This window comes from Triplophysa dalaica, chromosome 21 (assembly GCF_015846415.1).
Source record: "Triplophysa dalaica isolate WHDGS20190420 chromosome 21, ASM1584641v1, whole genome shotgun sequence".
In the NCBI taxonomy this organism is placed as follows: Eukaryota; Metazoa; Chordata; class Actinopteri; order Cypriniformes; family Nemacheilidae; genus Triplophysa; species Triplophysa dalaica.
In genome coordinates this window covers 7,392,195-7,416,126 of record NC_079562.1, presented here as the reverse complement: position 1 = coordinate 7,416,126, position 23,932 = coordinate 7,392,195, and the positions used below count along the sequence as shown (strand labels likewise).

At 37.1% G+C, this 23,932-nt stretch overlaps 2 protein-coding genes across 5 annotated transcripts in view; one reads left to right on the top strand and one right to left on the bottom strand.

Moving 5' to 3' along the window:
- The window catches only part of unm_sa1614 (un-named sa1614), a 28,658-nt gene extending 20,916 nt beyond the window's left edge, over positions 1–7,742 (top strand). For 2 of the 3 annotated variants that reach the window (XM_056734082.1, XM_056734081.1), the window contains exons 21-28: positions 1,849–1,956; positions 2,292–2,529; positions 2,604–2,789; positions 3,181–3,244; positions 4,333–4,394; positions 4,482–4,654; positions 5,522–5,641; positions 7,418–7,742. In XM_056734082.1, the coding sequence (XP_056590060.1) occupies positions 1,849–1,956; positions 2,292–2,529; positions 2,604–2,789; positions 3,181–3,244; positions 4,333–4,394; positions 4,482–4,654; positions 5,522–5,641; positions 7,418–7,492 (1,026 nt within the window). In that variant the 3' untranslated portion in view covers positions 7,493–7,742. The remainder of the gene's footprint in view (positions 1–1,848; positions 1,957–2,291; positions 2,530–2,603; positions 2,790–3,180; positions 3,245–4,332; positions 4,395–4,481; positions 4,655–5,521; positions 5,642–7,417) is intronic. The other variant, XM_056734083.1, reaches the window with a different exon arrangement.
- Positions 7,743–8,518: 776 nt separating this feature from the next.
- st3gal8 (ST3 beta-galactoside alpha-2,3-sialyltransferase 8) lies at positions 8,519–22,499 on the bottom strand. Of its 2 annotated transcripts, XM_056734085.1 has the most exons (8): positions 22,360–22,444; positions 20,486–20,552; positions 14,215–14,899; positions 11,822–12,009; positions 11,553–11,732; positions 11,429–11,474; positions 11,227–11,346; positions 8,519–10,242 (listed from the first exon to the last, which is right to left on the bottom strand). In XM_056734085.1, the coding sequence occupies exons 3-8, from the start codon at positions 14,512–14,514 to the stop codon at positions 10,075–10,077; spliced, it is 1,002 nt and encodes a 333-aa protein (XP_056590063.1). In that variant the 5' UTR covers positions 14,515–14,899; positions 20,486–20,552; positions 22,360–22,444; the 3' UTR covers positions 8,519–10,074. The 2 variants fall into 2 exon arrangements, with proteins under 2 accessions (XP_056590063.1, XP_056590062.1); XM_056734084.1 differs by lacking the exon at positions 20,486–20,552 and having other exon boundaries at positions 22,360–22,499.
- Between the last annotated feature and the right edge of the window lie 1,433 nt (positions 22,500–23,932).

Genomic DNA, 23,932 nt, shown 5'->3' with positions numbered 1-23,932 from the left:
TGTGAAAGGAAGTTTAAAAGTGCTAATTTCATAGTAACTATTTTTTGTTCTCATTCTCAGAGTGACGTCTAGTTGGCAGTAGATTAGATTGGTCTGAAATACGACTGGAAAGGGCCTTCGTTTTGCTTACTTATCAGGATAGAAATACGGAAAACTAAAGGAACACTGGGTTTCCACTTGTTCTGTAAATATTTGAGATTGTTGCTGTTATCATAGCGGTGACCTTATCAATCAGTTACCAGTGCTCTTTGCAGTCTTGTTTACTCCACCTCCAGTATATGGGGGTTTGTGTGATCCCTGGCGTTGTGGCAGAGGCCGGAGAGCTCTTTCTGAAGGCAGTCTTAAAAATATCCAAGCCCTTTTTGAGATTGTACCAACCCAGGAGAACAAACGGGAGGCAAACTTAACAAACCATATAAATGTATTATAATGGTCCGGTAAATAAAAACACATTTCAATATTGAAATGCCAAAGTAATAACACAAATAATCTAATTACTTCAAAGAACTAAACAGTTGAACTGTGCCTTCTAGCGGCAGGAACAGGACATATAAAATGGCCACTAATACACCTGTTCGGTTTTGACTGTTAAGCATGGAAAAATGACCCAAGATGTAACTACTACTGTTTGTATATGAATTTGAAATCTTACATAAATAAATATTAACCGAAACTTTTATCTGTTGTTTCTCTTATTCAACGTCCTTCAAAGTTTTTCAAACACAAAACAAACCTTCCAAAATAATAGTCTCTAGTCACATGTTTCAATGTGACACTGTGTTAACAAAACCCCTTTTGCCTCGTCAAAAACAGCTATGCTCGCACCAACCAGTTTTGGTGCATATCTCTTTAAAAGGTAAAGAGTTACAGCGCACCCCACCCCCCTTGCGTCAGACGTGTCATCACACGTGTAGTAGTGCCATGGCAATTGTTTAGCTAAATTATGTCTCCTGAATTCCTCTGTGGTTAGTTTCATTTTAAACGTCTCAAATCATTCGTCATTGTGTCATATGCCGACTGAACATATTAAAACACATAATGTATTAACATACATACAGCTAGACTCCAGTGCCCATTTGCCAAATAACAATATAGAGTAAGTTTAACACTGGCTTTGAATGTTCTATGTAGCCCGTTACTGATTTAGCTCCCTTTGCTATCATATGCTAATGTTATCCTCCTATATATGCGGTACATGTACGTCAATTCAGACTTTTCAAATTTTTACTTACATGGACAGCTTTGTCATGTTCAGTTGGTCTTGATCCCTCTGGAGGGAACAACTTTGAAGCTAATCCTGCTTGTACTGTCCCAGGTTGATGAAGCACTCCGGCTTGAAGTGATTCGCGCAAACAAACAGGTTTTTACTAATGGTTTCTGAGGGATTTCCACAAAAAAAATCCACTCCTGTCTATTTCGAGGTCAGGACTCATTTCATGTTCCATGTTGTCCACGAACTTTAGCCATGACGTCACGTACACCGCTGTCGCTTGTGAAAACAACAATGGCGGCAGCACCGTGGGTCGAACTGTGTAGGTTAAGGGACAGTAATATTATAATAAGATCCTGCTCTTACGTCACAACAGGGGCGAAATCTGAACGGCCTGATTTCTCACATGCGTGCAAGGAAAGGCTCATCAAATCAAACTTACTCTTGTTTTTCACGTTTTCTGGGTTGTTAGATGCAACAGGGACCAGATTATAGCACTTAAACACAGAAAAACTTGGATTTTTATACGATGACTCCTTTAAGACATTCTTAAGGGTGTATTTAAATTTGTAAGTGTGTAAGCTTTTTAACACACTTTAAAATATTCATGCCCCAGTCATATGATGTGATGTGTTCAGATCCACCAATCACAGACCAACCAGTTCAACATGCACGTGCACGTGGAATATGAGTGGAGATTACGGCAGGATGACCTTTATGAGAGTGATGATGATCTTGATGAAAAGGTGACCACAGAACACTATACTTCAACTTCAAAGAATATTTCACCCAAAAAAATCAATTCTGTCATCATTTATTCACTCTCATGTCGTTCAAAACCTGTAATAGACTCTTTCTTTTGTGAAACACGAAAGAGGATATTTTGAAAAATGTGATCATTTGGTTTCGTGTCCATATAATGGAAGTCAATATGGGCCGATGCTGTTTGCTAAACAATATTCTTCAAAATATCTTCTTTTGTGTTCTACAAAAGAAAGAAAATGTTATGCAAATTTTATTTGTGTTTATAAAAAAATTTTGGGGAGTTAAACACTGACGTTCCTTACGTTGTGTTTTGTAGCTGGGTCCGGTGAAGAAGGAACGCTTAGGACGGCCGTTCAGTCTGTATCAGAGTAGCGGCGCTTCTCAGGGAGCTGGAGGAGGGGGGCTGTTTAATGTGGGTCGGAGGCTGGCGATGGCACGGGGAGACAATAGGCGCGAAGTTAACACCGTTCCCAGCTCTCAAACCCGCAGCCTTGACAGTCCACCACCACCGCCCCCTTCATCACCCGCACCTCCACTTCCACCCAGAGTTAAAGGTAAGTAACCTCTTCTCCTCTGTTCTCCTCTCTTCTCACGATCGTTCTGTTTACACTCCTCGTGTTTTTTCCAGCTCCAAACATCCCTCCTCCTCCTCCCCCTCCTTTGAGCTCACCTGACGAGTGGTCGTCCAATGAAGTTAGCAGCAGTATGAAACGAACCCCTCCTCCCCCCCTTATCATCCGACACAAGCGCACCTACTCTGAACCTGCTCCTCAGGTGCCGCCAAGCCCCCACTCTACACGTCAAGGACCAACAGGTATGAACATAAACTGATGACCTGTACCGCTGCATGGCGGAGTCAGACATAAGATTCCCGCAGTCATTAAAAACCTGATAAACTAGAAATTTTAATTGTTAAGGAAAGTCATGGAACTTTGTTCAGTAAGTATCATTTTATAGTTCTGCAAAGCTCTAAAATGAAGAAACGAATGGAGACCTTCAGTGCTGAAAGCCTAATTCTCTATTGGTTTTAAGGCAAGACGCAAGTGTTGTTATCGAGGAATAACTTACCTTGGAATATCTTTCTACTTAGAATCAAATATTGTACAGCGCTGTGCAATTAAATGCTTTAAAAATCCATAACAAGCAGTCATGGGAAACCCTTCGTCAGATCATGAAAGTTATGTTCTTTTCTTTTCCTTATATAGATTACGGAGCCCCTGCAGTTCCGAGAAGCTTCGGTGGTCCAGATTCACCTTTCCAGAAGTGTGTGTAAGTGCTCGGGTTCCTTTTAAATGCTGACTCCTATTGGTTGTTTGCTAAAAATCATGTAGAAAGCAATCATTAGGAGCACATGCTTTTATCTAATAAGACGTTCAGTACACAAATTAAAAGAGTGTCCCTCTGGAGCAACTAGGCGGCAACCTTCCGATCTCTCTCGTGAACCCAACACGGAATTGGGTGTAATTCATCGACTGGCCACTAATGACTGGCTTCAAAACAGAGCAGAATCTCATTGAGCCCCATGTTTGAGACCCGACTTTACTGCAGAAAAAAACATGTTTACATGATGCCGACGGCCGGTAACGCCCAATTTAGGCTTTAAAAAAGCTCCATGTTTCATACAGTCCATGGGAGCAACCTGGGGTCAAGTGCCTAATTTATTATAGGAAGGTCCCTTTTAAGTAATAGTTGTCCCAAAAAATGATTTCATCATTTAATCATCCTCATGGCATTTCAAACCTTTATGACTTGCTTTCTTACGCAGAGCACCAAAGAAGATATTTTGAAGAATGTTGGTAACCGAACAGCAATGGACCCTATTCACATCTATTGTATGGACACAAAACCAATGCAAGTAAATGGGGGCCAGTTAACAACATTCTTCAAAATATCTCTATTCTGTGGAGTCAGTCAACTCCTCATCTGTATCCATAATGGCAGCATGTGTATATGTACACCTACTATATAGTAAAGATCCAAGTCTCCAAATTGTTGGTCAAAATTACGGTAATTCTTAATTCTTGAATAAAGTTTTGTTCTATTCCTATACGCTAAATCTAACAATAACAAAAAAATTGCTTAATTCATGCAAAATACTGTATTTTTAGGCTGGTTCTGTTTAAATTTGTGCAATACGACATTTAACTGTAAACACAAAAATATAATTCTGTCCGCAAGGTTAAGGGTTTAAGTTCATTTTATTATTTAAATGTAAATACAATACCAGAACAACTCAATACAGATTTATGGTTTAGTATATTCTTGATTGCTGTATTTTGTATATATAGTATATAATGTGTAATAGTTCAGTACATTTTTAATTGTTGTATAATGATAATCATGTTTTACTGTTTCAGCTCAGGGTCTCCTAAATACTCCGCCTCTGTTCTCAACTCCTTATCTGAGCTTCCAGAACGAGGTAGTTGCTTTCTTTCTTCGATATCTTTTCATCTGGTTCATCTGGTTCATCTGGTTAAACTCACCGTTGCCGTATCTCTCTCACCAGGCTTTCGAGCGGACGGGGAGAGCAGCTCCACCCACTTCCTTTACCAAACCCCGCAGTCTACGAGCAGGAACACCCCAGCCCTCTCTCCCACATCCACACACACATTCAGTTTTGAGTCTAACGGCAGCTCTGCCACCTATGCTGTTCCTCACGCAATGTCCAAGAAAACTCTGGTGAGGGAATTGCTCTCAGCAGAGGAGACTTCGGTTGCTTCATTTAAGTTGCAGTTTTGTCTCAAGTTCCTTGAAAATTAGAAATAAAGAGAAATAAAAATGATTGTTGTCGACATTATACAGGAATTTGAAACGTTTGAGTTATGACAAAAAATTTTGAGCTCTAGATAAGGCAGTGTTCCCATTGACATAACTGACATTTCTCATGGGAGCAATCTGAGAAGCTTGTGACATGAGCAAAAGTCTCATAACTCTATTCTCATTATTTTGACTACCATCAATTCTCACCTTTTGATTTAGTAGATGGCAACAAATAAAACAATACTTCCTTGCTCAGCAGCTTTAATGTATTTGCATGCACACTCGTGCTGGTGTAAACAAGAGAATGTGAAAGAATGTAACTTTGCTTTATAAGGCCCTTTTCACATGACGTTACGCATCTTCCGTTCTGCCGTGATGCAGTGTAGTGTACTTCCGCTGGTGCCTCAGAATGGAGTTTACCAAGTCCATTGCACAGCTCCCCAAAATACTTGTCTTGCAGACAAAATTTTCGCTGCACAATTTGTTGAACAATACCTGTTTGATTATGAAGGCAAGTGTTTTGTTTTCTTTTTGTGTTAGCGAAGGTGCTAGGATAAGTACTTGAACAAGTGTTCAAAGTTGTTCGGAAGTTTTTCTTCTGTTTGTTTTTTGCAAGACGGATGTCATGATACACTGCTTTGCGAGAAGGTGGAAGTTTAGTGAGGTCATTGTGAAAAGGGCCGATTGCCGGTGGCTTTTGGAAAGAAAGACTGTGATAAAGACGTTCACTAATGAAATGTAAACACTGTGATGTTTTTTTTTCTGTTTCTTGCCTGTGCCGTTTAGAAGTCAAAGCTTAGACGTGCGAAAGCCATGTACGACTGTGTGGCTGATCATCATGATGAACTCTCCTTCAATGAGGGCGAGGTTCTTGTGGTACTGGGAGAGGAAGATGGTGAATGGTGGGTGAGTATAGCCATTAAAATGATAATATAAATGCAGTTTCTCGAACAAAAAGTGCCACGAAAAAACATATCTTACGGAATTAAGTTAATTTACGAGTTGGCTAATTTGTATGACTTCGTACGAACTTATATGTACGTTTTAGAAGGATTTGCTTTCGTTCCAGTGACATTCATTTTAGGGGTGGGGTTTGGGGAGGGGCTTCTCTATTTTTTGAACAATCGAACGTTTTTAATAAGTTCGCATCATGCAAATCAACCACCTTTATAAAATAGGCCTAGTTACGAATTCTCATGTCATCAGCAAATTTTTTCGTGTTTAAATTAAAAGGTTTTTTTTTTAAATATGGATCTTGGAAAGTTGATTGCCATGGAACCGTTAAGTGGACATCACACAAAAATATTTGCCTTTAGAATGCCACAACCAACCACTCCCAAGTTTATAGCCTTGATCAGTGGTTCCCAACCTGGGGTTGTGCCCAACGCCAGAGTTCACATGAGGGGCGCGGGAGCTGACATACATTGAGGTTAAATAAAGTTTCATAAAATGTTCCACTAATCATTTTATATAAAAATCATGTGCTTACAATGCCAAGATAATGCAGTCAAAAATAGTTATAGAAGTAATTATTTCAATTTCCGGCGGGAACCGGCAAACATTTAACAACTTTTACTAAAACAAACCACAAAACAAAAGTAGAATTCCGGCAGCTCCCTCACGGTCGACTGCCGGCCACACAAACATAATAAAACATAACAAAAATCCAACGCGCAGCTTACACCAATCACTCGCATTCCCTCACGGCTCTCTGATTCTTCGTCAGAAATGAAGCAAAAGTTTCGATGCTCTGACAAAACCTACTTAAATTTAGGTTTTATTGAAGGACAAGACAAGTCTCGGCCAGAATGTTTTTTCTGTGAAAAATTGGTAAATGACAGCATGAAACAAAGCAAAAGGAAAAGACACATTATAAAATAAGCAGTAATTGACAGTAGCCTTAAAAATAAACTGAACATTTGTTTGAGTATTCATGTAAAAATGTCATTAAAATATTTTAAATTTCTCATTTATGATTACATTTTTTCATTTAATTAATTTATATTTACTATCTTTATATGTGTGTCTGAGTAGCAATTATGTGTATACACACACACACACACACACACACACATATATGAGGGTTCCGATTGTTATATATGTATGTAGGGGGCCCCCAAGCAAAAAAAGGGAACCACTGGCCTACATAACATCCTTTTATTACTGCAAGTACATCCAAACAAATGTTTTGGGTGTATTTTTAGTTGTTGCGGTCCCTTACGTCTCAAGTAACTTTTAAAGCTCGCTGGCATAAATGATTTGGATTCTTAGGTACAGTTTAAGTCAGTTTTAATGAGGCAGCAGCAAGGTTCCTGTTAGCCGTTGACAGAGCCATACTGTGACTGCAGATGTTTTCTAAAATCTAATGAGAGCAGATGGAAACCATTATAGCAATGCATTCCTGGTCCATACATCTCCGCTGGGCTTATCTGCAGACACACATGTAAAGGAAGCTTTTGAATGGTCCACCTAAAATAATACATTTCTCATACAAATTCATATCCTAAGTTACTTCATTTGTGTTTTTCTTATTTTCTCAAGCCGTGCAACAGGTTCTGCTTTTTATTTTCTAATTATACTTTTTTATAACCATACGCCGCCCTTTCCCCTTTTACCCAATTTCTTTTCTCCTTCTAAGGCTTTTGATTACTTTAACCAGAGTTGATATTATCTCCCTTTCAGCATGGCTACATAGAGGGACAGCCTGACAAATCGGGCTTATTTCCAGCATCGTTTGTCTCATTGCTTTCCAAATGAAACCTGCCAAAGGAGCTGAAATCAGAATGGTTGACTACTGCCAAAGCACCCTGGGAGAGGGGGTCTCGAATCTACCCGCAGAACAATCGGTAATGAACAACCAGCATAACAAAGCAGTGTTCACAGGCCCTTCTTGAGCACTGTGGGAGATTTACTGCTGTAATGTTGTTCGGCACACACAGCTTCATAGTTTGCTGTTGATCGTGCCCTTCGCCATCCACTGAGGGTAATAAAGTTGGCTTAAACTGAACCCGCCCAAAGATTCTCATTCTGTACTACTCCCAAGAAACTTAAGACAGCATCTGTTCCGTTGCTTGGTATGTGAATTATCAATTGTGATCCATCCACACAGTATTTTTTTAAAGCCTAATGTTTCATTTAACTTTAACGTTTGAGTTGAGAAATAAAAACAGGGTAGTGACTAAGAATGAATGAATTCTGAATGTAATACGGTTGCATATCTACATGTAGGTCATATTTCACATGCAGAAACAGGTTTCAATGATTACGTAAATGGTTTATTGCAAGACAGACCACAGATTAATCACAAAACACAAACTGTGATCATCGAAGCAACAAACATGTGCACACGTCACGCAATTTGGCCATTACAATGGGTTAAAACATCCACATTCAGCTGAACAGTCTTTTAACGTGTATACTTCCCTAAAAAAGTGCTTTGAGAATAGAGAACTACTCTTTTTGGCTGTTTCTCATATCATCTCACACCGATTTAACCTACGTCACATGTTGTTATGTAAAATGTGAACAAAACCCTAAATCCTTTAATCTCATCTTTTTATTTTGAAAGTTACTGCCTACATAACCCGGACTTTTGAATAAATCTAACAGAATCTGATTTAAGTGGTCATCTATTTTTCTACATACATTATATATACCAACATGTATTCAAAATTGAAAAATGTTTCAACGTTGGCTTTGTCTCCTGTTGTCGTTACAAAACTTGAATTGAAATGGGTAACGTGAGATATGTATTGTGTGTTTCAATTTAATATAGACTTGTAAGATTTTTCTGTATTTTTATTTATGCAATAAATATCAATTCTTATTTTTAATAATGGTGTCCTGGATACCCTAAACTGTGACATTTACTTTTCTAAGTTTAAGCTTTGGTTCTACTACTAAGTAGAGGATAAAAGACAACTCTGTGTTTCAGTTATTTTCTATTTGTCATAAAGTTTTGAACAAATTTTAATCATAATTCTTGAATTTGGTAGAGCTTTTTCTGATAATCCCTCAAACACAGTGTAAGATGTTGATTGACACAAAAGCAATAAACGCAAAGCCAAAATACTCTGAAAAACATACAATCACAGTGCTGCGTGTGTACGGTAACTCTTGGCAACAGACATCATCAAGTTTCAGCCCCTCACAGTCCTTATAAAAGTTAACAATAATGCAAACATAGATATAAAAGGGAAAAACCACAGGACATTTACCACCAGTAATTTCAACATTTCAAAAATACAACAGTCAATCGTAATTTAAAGTCACAGGACGAGAAATATGAAAATGAATAACAGATAACACAGCATCTGCTATTTTCAGAACTGTACATCACCAGAGATTTAAATAAATCTGAAAATGTGTTATTATATGACTGCCAGAGGGTCATTACAAGGCCACAGAGACCATATGCCTCACTTTAGGGACGAAGGTATATAATAAAGACAAATGATCAAACAATGTTCTTCAATAAATCGTAATATATGTGAACAATCCAACGCTTAAATTGAAATCGTGACAAAATGCTTAATTTAGCATGTGTTTTGAATGTTTTTAATGCCAGTATGGCTAAATTAAGGCATAAAGTAAGTCTTTTGAATATTGAAATGTGTGACAATTTAATCTGAATAGCAATATATCTAAAATAACATTTGTGAACGTAATGACTTACAGCATTATGCAAACTAACTGTGAAGTTTAAAGTCAACATTAAATAAATTGTACATATTTATAACCCATTTCTTCAGTTTAAATATCCTGTTTGACTTATACAGGCCAGTGAGGCCACAGAAGTAAAACTGTGACAGCTGTTTCATATTGGCCCTTTATAAAACTGTGTCTACATAGCAAGCAAGTGATGTAAATGACTAAATTGCTTTCAACTTCTGTCACTTGCTTCAAGTGTAAACAGTTTGAGCGGTTATAACAAAAAAAGTGATCTAGTGATCTAGTTTCACCTCGTGCACTTAAAGTGTAAACACAACAGAAGGCAACTCAGTTTAGTCCAAACGAAAAGAAACTACATAAAGCGGCTCAGATTAAGCCATTTTGTTTACTGTTTGTCAACGTTAAATTCCTGATTAGGGAGGAAGGCAACATCCGGCTTTGCTCCATTAAATGTTTCTTTCCGTTAGGCAGGTTGAGCTCATGCTGTCAGAGAACAGGAGTAGTTCATTTGGACTTTAGAATACAGCTTCCCGTCTGTGGGTTTGGTTCAGTGTGGTTCACAGTGGTTAATTAAGGTGGGTGATCTGCATCTCTTTGGCTTTCTCAACGCTGCTGTATATCACATGACTTCAAGCACTCTTTAGTCAATAAAGTCCACAATTAAAGGCTCATCTGAACAGTTTGATTTTCCCATCTGCGTAGAGCTTTTTGATGACCTCTGTCTCGTAATCTGCGTCGTGGACACCTGTCTTTCGGAAGGCGCCAGCGTTTCTGTTGTTTTCCCAATAGTGGTGCCAGTTGCCGTATTTGTCTGCTCCATATCCAAACACGGACACCTTGAGAGATAAAACACTACGGTTGTTATCTTAAAAAAAAAAGAGAACTCTTGAGGGTGTCTCATTACACTTTCAACAGTCAACATGAATTAGAATACTATAAAGACAAATTTGCTTTACTAAAAACATTAAGACATATCACGGCAAAAAAGAAATTATTATACGATGCGGCTGATTTGGGCTAATTTGTATGATTTTGTACGATGTCATATGTACATAAAAGTACGATTTGCTTTCACGCCAGTGATGTTAGGGGCGGGTCTTCAGTGTTGCTTTTTTTCTAGTAATCTTACGTTTTTGTACGATTCACAATGTATGAATTCCTACGAACAAGCCACCTCGTAAAAGAGTTACGAATTCCTGTGAAATCAGGTTGGACATTATTCACAGAACAGTAGGGGCGATACGCTCAGCTCCCGATTCAATACAATACACCATATTTGGTTTACAATTACGATTGCATCACGATATTAGTAAATAACAAAATATGAAACTGACAGATTTTCCCCCAAAACATTTTTGTTAAATTTTATAAAAAATTTAACAATATGCAAGGTTTAATTCCAACATCTTTATGTCAACTAAAAAAACTTAATAGATCTGTCAATTAAATTATTTTTTTAACAAAAATATGAACAATTATTTCATATAAAAATATATTGCCAAAGCTCTACGATACATATTTTAGTGTTTTTGTATTTCAAAATACGATAATTTGATATATTCTTACACCCCTACAAAACAGACATTAGTTTATGCATTTAAGCCTAGCTGGAGTTTTTAACGTCCCTGTTTTATGTGCCATCTATGCCATCTTCCGTTGTAGTTTAATTATGCCCGAATATTGTTAACAAAACAGATAATATAAACACTTGTATACATAACAGTAATCAGATGTTATAAAGCAAAATAATACAGCAAGGTACGGAATTGTGAAAATTGTGTTTGCTTTATATTTATCACCAGTGTGTGAATTATACGCACCTCATCACAGATATGCAAAGCAAATATCAGGGCAATTATCCCAGTCGATGGGTATCTCCCATGATGCTCTGTCCACTTGTCATGGACGTATTTAAAGAAGGCTGGATTTACAACTATTACCTGGAACACACATAGAACACCGTCAGGTTCCCCATATGCATTTCTTTATGGATTTACAAGCTTTAGCCAGTTTAAACATAACCTTATATTTGTCAGCTTGTACAAGGCGTTTCACCCTCGTGTACGTCCTGTGTGAGATAAACAAAAACAGTTTGTTTAACTTTAAATGTACACTACTACACAATGAATGTTCGGCAGAGACGTACAGTTTGATTTCCCCAGTGGAGAGTGCACTGGACAGCCACTCCATGTCTAATAGTTTGAAGGGAAGAAGGACGAGACGGACACCGGAGGAAAGATCGATGGCACTCTCCGGGTACATGAAATGATGGGTGGTCTGGTTCCCAACATCCTGTTCATAACCCCGGATTACAGCTTTATTCATTCTGTGATAAAATGACATTTGACATAATGTATGTGAGTAAAGGAACATCTATGAGTCATACCAAAACCAACAGCCAAATATGCAACGTACCGAATAACAGTTGAATGAGAATCGATCAAAGCTCCGTATTTGGATCCCAAAAGATTTCCTGAGTTGCCGACAACTGCACATTTACGGCACTGGTTTTGCTTAGGAGTTTCAACCATTGGTGGAGAGGAGATTACCTTAAACATTTTTTCTGAGACTTCCTTGAGGGTCCCAGAAGATGCCTGCAAAGACTGTAAAACAAAAGAACAGCATCAGCAATTTAACACAATCATATTAAATCCTTGAGAACATTTGCAAGCACTGAAATAATAATTTTACAAGGTAAGGCATGTATCCTCACAATGGCCTGTTTGCATCTACCGTTATTCTACTACAGTGCTGCTGTTGGCACATTATGCAAAGCCTTAAAATATAATCACAGTTGCCAAGTGAATGGAAATGTATTGCATTTGAGTAATTCCAGTGTCAGGCATATCTGAGGGCATGCTCTGTGTGCCTTTGCCTGCAAAAGCCTGAAAACCTTTCATTATGCTAAATTAAACCCTACTGAAACACATGCCTGGGCCCAATGGAGGTATATTCAGACTGTTGGCCTTTTTGTACCCTTGTTCCCAAGGGAGAACTACTTTTTTTTAGGGAAACCAGATCATGAGTGCAGCCTGGGGGATCCACCGTGGTGGGGTTTCATGATGTTTGGCAGTCCAATGGGATGGTAGTAAGTGAACTTGAGAAGGCTTGGAATGAACACACCAGCTGTTATCATTCCCTGATGTGTGCGTAGGCCAAAAAGGGAAAATGATATCTCCAGCTAAGATGATACTTCATAAGCATGACTGAGACATAGTGGTGACTAGCAAACAAATCTATCAGCAAACCCCTTTATAACTAAATAAAGGTAAGCTGATAAGATCATATTGCGCAAATCTGCATTGTTTTACCATTAAGGACAACACGTTTTGTTTATTCAAATAATGAGCTAATCCATTTGCAGTAGCGTTACCCTTAGCAATTACATTTCTTCACTTTTCGGCTTGTCAACATGCTGTTCCTGAAAGCATGAAGCTGACTATATACACCCTTGTGTCATAAGAAAAAAGGAATGAACAATATAAGAAACACATCTGAGATTCAAAATGTTATTCCATGAAAAGAACTATAAATGTTTTACAATTATGAAACTTTAAACTTATTTTAAGAAACTTCTTAAAATATTCAGTTATTTAAGGGCATTGAAAAAATATTTGTGTGACAATGTAACTTCGTGGTATAAGATGAGGTTTCACTACTTGTCTTCCACTGAAGAAAACTGTTCTTTGGAACTTTCTCATTGTGGTTTTCCAGTCATATTTACAACATTACTGAAGATCCGGTTCCCACCACAATTTAATATAACCATTATTTTTTAGATTTTATAAACTTAACCTAATTCTGGGAATAAATGCATAAGAGCATCACAAATTTTAGAAGAGATAGTCAATTTAAAATTCCATGATTCCATACAAGGAAGGATCTGGATTACCGACCATTTATTTGATTCAATGTGACATGGATGCCTGAGTGACTTCGTAGGTTGCGGGAGGCAGCAGAGGCAAGCTTCACCAAATTTATCGTCAAAAACTTTATATTCAATATTATTCAACTTTATATTCAAAATATTTTATTAAATATTTTGTGTTTTGATGCGTTTAGAAGTGAGAAGTAGAAAGCATCTCGAGGGAAGGAGCTCAAACAAGTCAAAACATGTCATTTTAAAATAAGTATTATTGCAGTGTGTTTTAGATAAACCTTTGGTGTTTTGTGTTATATTTTATTATATATTTTCATGTGTCCGAAGTGATGGCATGAAGTGAATACTGTCTTTCGACTGTCTTGTCTTTACGTGTGCTAATTCTGACGCTTATCAAATTAAGATTTTTTTAAACACAGTAAATGCATTGGTGGAACGTAAGCATGTCGAATGCGCATTGTGTGTACAAATGTAAGAACTCCCATCTATGATAAAATCGTGCATTTTAAAAGAGGATAGTTCCAAATAGCGCTTTTTCGGGAAGGGGTGAGTCATGTTTAGGGTCGGGCCGTTATTTCACTCCAGCGTATGTTACAATGCGGAGTAAAATAATTAACAAATATTTTAAGTTATTTAAAAAGCATTTTGAGCTCAATTGTTATTTTCTTTCTACGACAGGTTGCCAAATGTTATTATTTTGGGGTGAACTTTAAATTTCCAGAAATTATCTATAAATTTCTGTAAATCTGCTTTGCAACAATAAAAAGAATCAGTTTTGGACAACTTTTCACTAAAATGACAATGCAGATAATAAAATATGTCCAAAAAGATCTATTAGATTAGAAACAAGCACAACTTCAAAGACAAAACTTCAATAGTAGTTTTAGATTTTTGTCTCTGTTGAATTTTTTTAATGGCTCAAACTCACCAGCCACCACTTGAGTGACTCCGGATCGATATCCTTTTCCCTGCCGGTGAAGTAGGGTTGCTGTTGGTGGTCAAAGTGTTGAGCAAACCATTCTGATGCACCTTTGTCCGCTATACAAGACTTACAGCTACACAACTGAACTTGTCTTGACTCCAGAACAGGTAGCGTCTGATTCTTCACTTGTATCATGCTAGGAGTTAATGTAAAAAGTATGATGGAGGTCTTCTGAATACTATGAAAAGCTATCATTAAAAACAAAATTGCACCAAGCATAATGCCTATGTACAATTTTCTCCTCATTATGGTAAGGCAACGGTTGGCTGATGTTCGTCCAGGAGAAAAGAAGATGGTTTTGAAGAAACAGTGCAGAAGCAGGAGGTTTCTTTTGACCCCACCCAAACGGATTATGGTTTCATGGTCTATGGCAAACTGTTTTACAATGTAACATGGCCTCTAATGACAGGATCTGCAAACCCTGAACATCCATTATCTCTTTGTTAATTGTGTGTCCATTCTCGTATAATTTTCAAACCAAAAGCTTTAGACCACTGGTGAAAAAATGTGGCAGGAACTAGATGGATTCGTCTGTAAGGAGACTACTGTACTTCCTGTCCGTAGGCGTTTTTTGCTCCTGTGTCATTCCATGTTGGTTTTGAAGCTGTATGCCTGATTCTGCTTTTCTTTCCTGAAAAACACAAAACACAACATCTTAATGCTGATTTGATGTTCATTAAGATGCTGGTTTCAGCATACACTCTTAAAAATAAAGGTGCTTCACGTGCCATAGAAGAACCTTATTTGTCTAAATGGTTCCATAAAGAACCTTTCACAAAAGGTTCTTTGTGGTGAAAAAAGGTTCTTCAGATTATAAAAAGGTAAGAGAGAGATGGTTCTTTGAAGAACCTGACCGAAAGTGGAACCAAAAATCGCTGTGAAGTACCTTTTAAGCACCTTTATTTTTCAAGAATGTAGTTTCCAAAACAACCTTAAATAACAAAATAACATTCTTTTACAAACATATTTCAATGGTTTAATTCATAGTTGAAACTGCAAAGATAAATCTTTAATAACATTTTTTATGTTTTAAGGACCTTAAAAATAGCAGCTCTAGAACATACATGACAAATATAATCTTTTAGATTTAGCGAGTTAATTCGGTGAAGTGATTCTTTAAACTGAATCCAACCATAAACTTGTGACTCATTCAAAAGAACTAGCTTATAGGAGTCATTCATTTGTAAATGGGACTACACCATCGCTGCTCATATTTCAATTGCTCGTAGAGCACAAAAAATACAGACAAAACAGTTGTTCCTGCTGAGACTGCAAGAGCTCAACCTGCCTCCCCACTAAAGAACTTCATAAATAAAAGTGCTGCGTTAAACCAATCGTGCTGATGCGCCTGCATGCAGAGAAGCTACACACGTCAAGCCTGCAGTAAATTCATTTTTAGATTGATGGCTGCCAAACCCAGCTACTAACAAAATCCCCATCCAGAGCTCTAAATCTGCCTGCTTGATTACCTCCACAAGCATCACTTGGAAACATAAGTTAACTTCACAAAGCTGGTGGTGTATTGCCAAGGCCAAATTTACAGCGAAGCCGAACTGCGATTGTATCCTTCATAAGGAACAGGAAGTGTTGCCAAGGCCAATGACTTTCTCTTCTGTTAGTGAGCCGTGTCTAGCGGTGCAGGGAGAAGCTGGTAACGGAGTGGGGGATGTGCCATCAGCTGACTTTCAGCTGATTTGGAAGAACCGTCTCTGCCTGCCAGACAACTGTCTCACTACAGACCAAACAGGCCAACGCGGCCAAAACCCACCTAGTCAGCAAAGCAGCGGTACAAGAAAGTCCTCCCATTCATTATTCAAAGTGAACTATGTTGAAAAAGTAACGCAATGGACCTTAAATAACAAATGGAGGGAGGCAAGCTACCGCCACGGTGAAATTAGTCTGAAACGTTCTCGTGTGATTAAGACGCGAAACAAATAGTTCATTCAGAAAAGTAATTAGAACGGCTTTGGTGGTGCACTAAAAGTGTGCTAGCGTAGACTTTGAATATAATTGGTTAAAGTAATAGTTGTCATTTCCAAAGATGCCTACAATTCTTAGTGTTCAAAATAAAAAGGAATTATCATGAGATTCTGCCAGTTGACTGTGTTTAAACTCCAAGACGCCTGGATTTTTCTTCCGTGACAAAGAAAAGATAAAATCACTTTAACGGAAAGAAGGCTATTGTCTCTCAACCCAAGTAACTGCCATATAAGTAGCAGAAGCTGTTGGTTGAGTTATTCGGCCGATGGAGATAACATTGAGAAATAATTAATTTACACACCAATATGCAAAACCCGCAGCCAGTAAGACTCGAATTACTGAAACTAGAGGCTCTGTGATGCCTTCCAAAATATTTAGATTTGATTGCTCATTGAAATGTTCCCTTAACTCAGTCGAAGGGAACTCCTTTTCACAGGAATTTCTGCCCAAACATGTTGTGTGAGGGTAGTTAGTTGGAATAACATTCCATAACCATTTAAAAGTGTTTTTTGTGTGGTGTCATTTTTTGGAGGATCTATTGACAGAAATGCAATATAATATACATAACTATATCTTCAATGGTGTATAAAGAGCTTACATAATGAAGTAATATATTTGTATTACCTTAGAATGAGCACGAATATGCTGCTGTTGCTTTAAGCGGAATGAAACAGATCCAGTACACTTATACTTTAAATTAGAGACAAGATTTGAACATAGATGGGTGTTCTTACGTTTGTACACACAACACGCATATGTTCCAACAATGCATTTACTGTAGGGATGCACCGAATATTCGGCCACGGAAAATTTCCGGCCGAAAATGGCCCAAAAGTGCATTTTCGGTTTTCGGCCGAAAGACTTCTATCACCGAAACAATACGGCCGAAATGTTGTGATGACACAAACAGATACCGCTCCTTTGATGCATCTGTAGCGGACGTTATTCCTTTAATCGCAGCACTAAAGCGTCTCCTAAACTGCATGCACCCTCAGGGCTCTAGAGTGCGACCAATATTCCTTTACGTGTGTGAACCAGAGGTCGCGCAATCCGAAAGATTCTTTGTCATTGACAGATTTTTTTACCAGTGACGGAAAAATCTGATGGCCTCCCGTCATTCTGGCAGATTACAATGAGGGCAATTTGTAAACACCTGTTCCCTTCAGCTTGATAGGCTCGTGAAGCTACCTAGGTGTCGTTGTCATTTGTACTGACTAGACATGTGATGCGATTTGGGAAAACCCGTCGGGTGTCGCGCTGGGATGCGGGAAAGACAGTTCATGAAGAATGAAGAAGTATTAATGCACATTTTCTGCCAGTCCTGTGTAAACTATGGCATGCAAAGTTGTTTTATACAATGTTTTCCCGAGGTGACAGAGCCCCCCATATACAGCACCAGGAGTTATGCCCGCTCCACTGCTCACGCGAGCCAGACCGCGATCGCAAAACATAAAAGAGATGATTAAAAGTCCAGACACTATGCACATGATAAACAGCGTAAAACTTGCTTCACTGCTTAGTTGTTGTCCGTAATGTTTTCTCATGTTGTGATAATGGCAGAGCTCTCGTTCTTTAAATGTGCGCTGCACCATTTTCCTTACTTTCGTTTTTTTCAAACGGTTTTGTACAGTAGACCTGTACATTATTATTTAATATACACATGAGTGGGGTCAAGTTAAACATCTCAGTAGAATTTTATTTTATACTGTGCATTGTTGCAATGTGCTAAATAAATATTTGCATAATTTGTAATTGATTTATTGTTTGAAACTTTACTATTTATGGAATTGCAATGCCTTGATTTTAGTAAAGTTAGTACACAGTCATAGCCATAAATGCAAGGGTACTAATAATTGGCATAATTTCTTTACGGTTACGGTTTTCGGCCTTAGTTTCCTCTTTTTCGGTTTCGGCCGAGAATTTTCCTTTCGGTGCATCCCTAATTTACTGTGTTTAACAAATCGTGTTTGATAGATTTCAGTAAATTGTTTTATTAAGCGTCAGAATTAGCACACATAGCATGAGAGAAAGACAGTCTTCACTTTATGCCATTACTTCGGACACATGAAAATATATAATAAAATATAACAACACGCCAAAATATAACAACACGCCAAAATTAAAGAACACATTACAATAATACAACTTTTAAAATGACATGTTTAATGAATTAAGCAAGGTGCAAGACTACGTACCATTGACTTGTTTGAGAACCTTCCCTCGAGATGCTTGCTGCTTCTTTTTCTAAACACAAAACATTGTTTCCCATGCATGTAATTTGCCATGTTCTGTCAGTCTTTATAGCGTTTCAAAAGGGAGGGGTGGAGGTGGAGTGAGCGGTTGGTTGCAATTCGCAACCTTGCCACTAGATATTACTTACTATACCTTTAATATAACTATATTCTTATAAAACCAAACTTCAATATATAGAGCATTTTAAGTAATTAGCATTAGTATTGAACCATTCATATTATCTTTTGATCTTTTTGTAAACCTATATGAATATATATTAAATATTTAAATTCAGTTGATTCTGCATTGATATAGTCACTAGCTGCCTTCTCAAACTTTCACTGCACATGTAAATGTGTTTCAATTCATGATATTTTTTCTTACTGATTTCTTAATCTTCCAACAGAAAAGTAATTTGCGCTGATTCTCGCGAGAAGTAAATCAAAATGATTCCGTGTGACTGTCGGTTTATACCACAGTGTTTCATATGTTTAGTTGTTGGTCATTGTAGGTAATATGGGTTGTAGGGCTGGGTAAAAATATAGATTCTTCGATTTTAATCTATTTTCAATTTAACCAAACAATGTCAATCCCGAAATCCCGAATCGATTCTTAATGCGTGTGCTGCCTAGTCATGTTTTCTGTCTATAGTTTCATGTCATGGATTATTGTTCACATTTGGATTTATTATTTTTTATCTGCACTTAGATCTTTCTCCAAGTTTTATGGTTTTGGGCGACAACGTCTTTACACAGAGGTGTGAGTGGCTTGTTTTGCTCAAAGCATGTTAAAGCGTCAAGTCATGTTGACACTAGATTGAGAGTTTCATCTGATGTGTGGAGTGGACTGCAGAAGGCAAGGAATTTTCCTCTGAAGTCTGAAGGTGTGTTTGTGATGTGATACTCGTGACAAAAGCAGGGGGGAAATACTTCAGTCCCCCTTCCCCCAGGGCATCGCTCCAAACATAGCATTCTTATTGCCCTCTCTGATAGACGAAAATCTTTCAGAATGCAAAACAGGAGGGTCTCTTATTTCCTTTGCCCAAAGAAACCTCTCACATAAAACCTAATACCGCAAATAGGAATTTCAATTCTAGGAATTCTAATTCCCATTTTTGTTGTTGTTTTTCAGCAGGGATGGTATTTGCAGTAAAACCACAGTATCCACAAATGTACCATAGTTTCATTATAGTAGTTATAGTTTATATTTGTCGGTTAACTATGGTAATACAAATGGTAATAAATCCAACAAACACATGGCTTCTACTTTACCATATTAAATAACCTTACTGGTAAATTGCTACTAAACTGGTAAAGGGAATATACAAAAAAACAAAACACTTCTCATAAATACAAATATATTTACAAGGGCATTGACTTAATAAATGTGAAATAAAAAAACAGTGTAACTGTCACAGTATTCAAAAACTTTGGACTTACTCGGTGGCCGCTTTTTTTTTTGTCAAAATCCGTGATGTCAAATGGTTGCAACCAAAAGCCGTTCTCTTAATGCTACAGTGAAGCACACACGTTTTCCATTGATAAAAGTAAAATTTAAGACGTCAAACATAAGATTAGATATATATATGCCGTGGGACAGAAGGTGGCAATTATGTCCTCTTGACACAAGCCATAAAAGAAGAATGCGTTCAGTATCAGTAAGCGTCTGTTCAAGGTAAACGTCCATTAAATCATAGTTTTAAAGACCGTTTTTAAAACATTTAAGACTATTTAAGACATCAGCATCATCATAATCGTATACTTTATACATATGAGAATATACTGATCAACAAAATTATAAGATGCTTGCGGTTTGGTTGTTTATTCTGTATTAGAGCACATGTGAATATTCCCCTGTCAGCTAATGATTTTTGTCATTAATATGAACGTTAGTTTCTAACCAACAATATTAAAATGTATGAAAATACACCAAATAGCGTCTTTATTTTCTTTCTTTAACATTTTACCATTATTTATGTATACAATATATTTGTATCCTACAGTACCTTATATTTACTGAAGAACTGATTAGTCTGTCCGTGTTCAGTTCAGCTGCCTGTGCCTGCAACCATTCTACGTCATCGAAAAAGAACATGGCAGCCTCGTTAGGTTAAAATGAGTATCAATCAGTGTTGGGTAAGTTACTCTGGAAAAGTAATTAATTACCAGTTACTTATTACATATTCATAAGTGTAATTAGATTACTGTAAAACTTACTCTGTCCAAAAAGTATTTAGTTACTTATTACTAATTACTTTCTATATCCTACATCAACCTTGATTAGCTAAGTGATTCAAGGATAGACATGAAACGGCTTATTTAATTCATTCAAATAAATTATATTAAACTACATAAAGTATAACAAATGTGAGAGTTATACATTAACCATGGATTTTAAAGGTAAACTTTGAATTTTGATCTCAATTCCACTATTGCACACGCATAAATTACACAAAGTATTTAGTTAATTACATCAAAAGTAAATGTAATTAAATTACCGGACAAATAAGAGTAATCCCTTACTTTAATTTTTCAAGGAGAAAGTAATTAAATTACAGTAACTAATTACTTAGTAACTAGTTACACCCAATACTGGTATCAATAAGGTTTTTTTAAAGAATTAAAAATATTTGATGTGTTTCTAACAACAAATGCTTGTAGTGTAAGGCTATTACAACATATTAAGCCATACGTCTCTCTATACACTGGGATCCCTTTAAAAGTACTAAAAGTACGTACTTCTGTAATTTTTCTTAAGTATGGATCTGTCTTTTACTTGTAGTGGAGTATTAGACAAGTAGTATCTGTACTTCGTCTGCCGATGGAGAGAATGCTGAACACGTTTTATTGCGATGACAAACGATTTGCTTACACTATCTTTAACTGACTGAAGCCACACAATGATTGTGTAGTGAAAGTGACCTATCGTCGTGAACACACACACCAGGAGGGGTGGCCAGCTATCACTGCAGCCCCCGGGGAGCAAACGGGGTTAGGTGGCTAGCTCAAGGGCACGTCAGTCGCTACCTGCTGGCCCTGAGAATCAAGCCTCCGACACTCTAACCACTAGGACACAACTGCTCCAAATTGTATGAACAAATGATTGAACACTTTTCCCCTTCAATCACAGCAAAAATAAAAGTAGGCCATGTCTAGTTGAAAAGACAGCAGAGTTAACACTGAAAAAAAATGGTCTTACCAAACTCTACACATTTATAAACGTTCAATATATATAAAAAGAATACGAGAAAGTTTTTTTAGCAACCGCAAATGTATAACGTTAGTCAAAAAACACATTTGACTACACAATCTATAACTTTCTCAACTAAAGTTAAAACTAATAAGAGAAAGATCGTTTCCGTTACATGATGTCTAGTAGGAATCAAACGGTCTGTGTAATGGTTGAACCCGGACGCGACACCCCAAAATGCTATTTAAGGAGGTAGCTCGTTGGGTTTTGCATCTAGATACCCGTTTACTTTAAAAACCTCTCCACAAAAGTAAACTCTTCAGTAATCGGGATAGTAATGTAACATCTTACGAGTCCCCCCCCACAAACTAAGTCCACTTCAAGTATAATCTTCGAACTGGAAACGTGTGTCATTTCGCGTAACTTTAACTAAATCTTACAACTATAGTTCGCTTTGAAGCGAAGTTTGTTGTCTTTTCGTTGCGTAAAAGTATGTCTTACAAAAGAAATGTAGCGAAAGGAGGAACATAACTTTGAGAGCGAAACGCAAACCCGTTAACTGATTCGAGGCTTTCTATTTTCATTAATTCTCCCAAGCGAATTAACAGACGACTTGATAAAGTTAAAAAAGATTTACATTTGCTTCACATGCAGTCGACAACCAAAATGATGTTAGTTTAAGCTACTTACCACCTTGTTCTCGTTTCGACACTTGGGTGACTAACAGACGTGTAGACCCTTAGGGCTGAGGAAAAATGATGTCAAGCATTTACGTCCTGCGTGTGTGTGTGTGTGCGTGCGGACGTGCGCGTGCGTGTGTGTGCGTGCGTGTGTGTACTCACAGGGCAATAACTCTTGATAAAAGTTCAGTTTGCTTAACAGTATAAACCCTGATTTAAGATAACGATAAACTAAAGATAACTTTAACCCTAAGTGTATTGATAAATTCTGAAGTGATTATGATCAAATTCACATCTCTTGTTTTTTTAAGACCAGCTTTCAGTGCATATCGTTTTCAATTAGACATAGCATACTTGTAGCCTATATTCCCTTTAGGAAAATTATCCATGGTTTGATTTTAGTTAAAGAGCAGTTTTTTCTAAATGGTTAGCATTTATTCTACAATATAATACAAATTGGTAGTTGACAGACGAATTTGCATATTTGTCCTGTTTTGTGACCGCAGAAATTTTGGGAGAAAAAAAACAATCAAGATAAGTCTCTTTTGTGCTGTTTTATATGATAAATATAAATAGTTATAATATAAAACTATGTAATATTAAAAATTTGTTTTCAAAATTTTGCTTCCGCTCACCATAGGACACATGTAGCTATCTATTCCTCAATACCCAAATTCAGTGTAGAAACTATCTGTATTGTGGTGAGACCATTGTACATATGGTTGTTTAGCAACCAATGAAGAAATAAAACTATTTATAAACTATTTTTCCATTTTTAAATTGTGCAGGCCAATAAACCATTTCTTATTTTCATTAGGATTCCCCTATAGGCCTAGCCTAAATATATTACAGCTTAGTTGACCTGTAAAAGCTAGATATATATAAGACATATATATGTGTATATTATATGCTGTCAAAAAAAACTGTGTAAGGTCTTGATATTCTATTTTTATGGTCAATATATATTTGCTATGTAAATGAGCTACAGGAAATGTTTGGATGGAAATCAAATATGCTTTTATTTTTATTCATATCTTATCTTATCTTTATATTTGGCATGTATCCATCCTGTGTCTGGATTATGTGGAACTCTGATAGCTGTCCATTGCTTAGTTCCCTGATATGCCACTGAGGCTGTTTCAAGAGCAGTGTTTACTCAAAATGAATTATCTTGACATTAATTGACGTGATAAAGGAGCACAGTAGACAGACCTTGTATCCATATCTTCAGCACTGTCTCGCAGGCTTATTTGCACAGAAGGGAATGGTGTTCTTTAACCATGGATCACAAATGTAGACAAATATTTGGACAAAGAGCTGAGAAAGGAGCTTAATCCACAAAAATCACAATGTTATAAACATTAGGCAAACAGAATCACGATCATAGTATAACCATAATTGTGATTGTAGTATATAAAGACAATTTTTACAGACTTTGATTAGACATTAAACAAACTATGTACGTACACGATTTGCAAACAGGCTAGAAAAAAACACAAAGCTATTGCTGAGAACTGCTGTTGAAAGTCCCAGAGGTGTATATAACATAAAAAATGAATAATGCGCTAATAATTTCAAGGGAT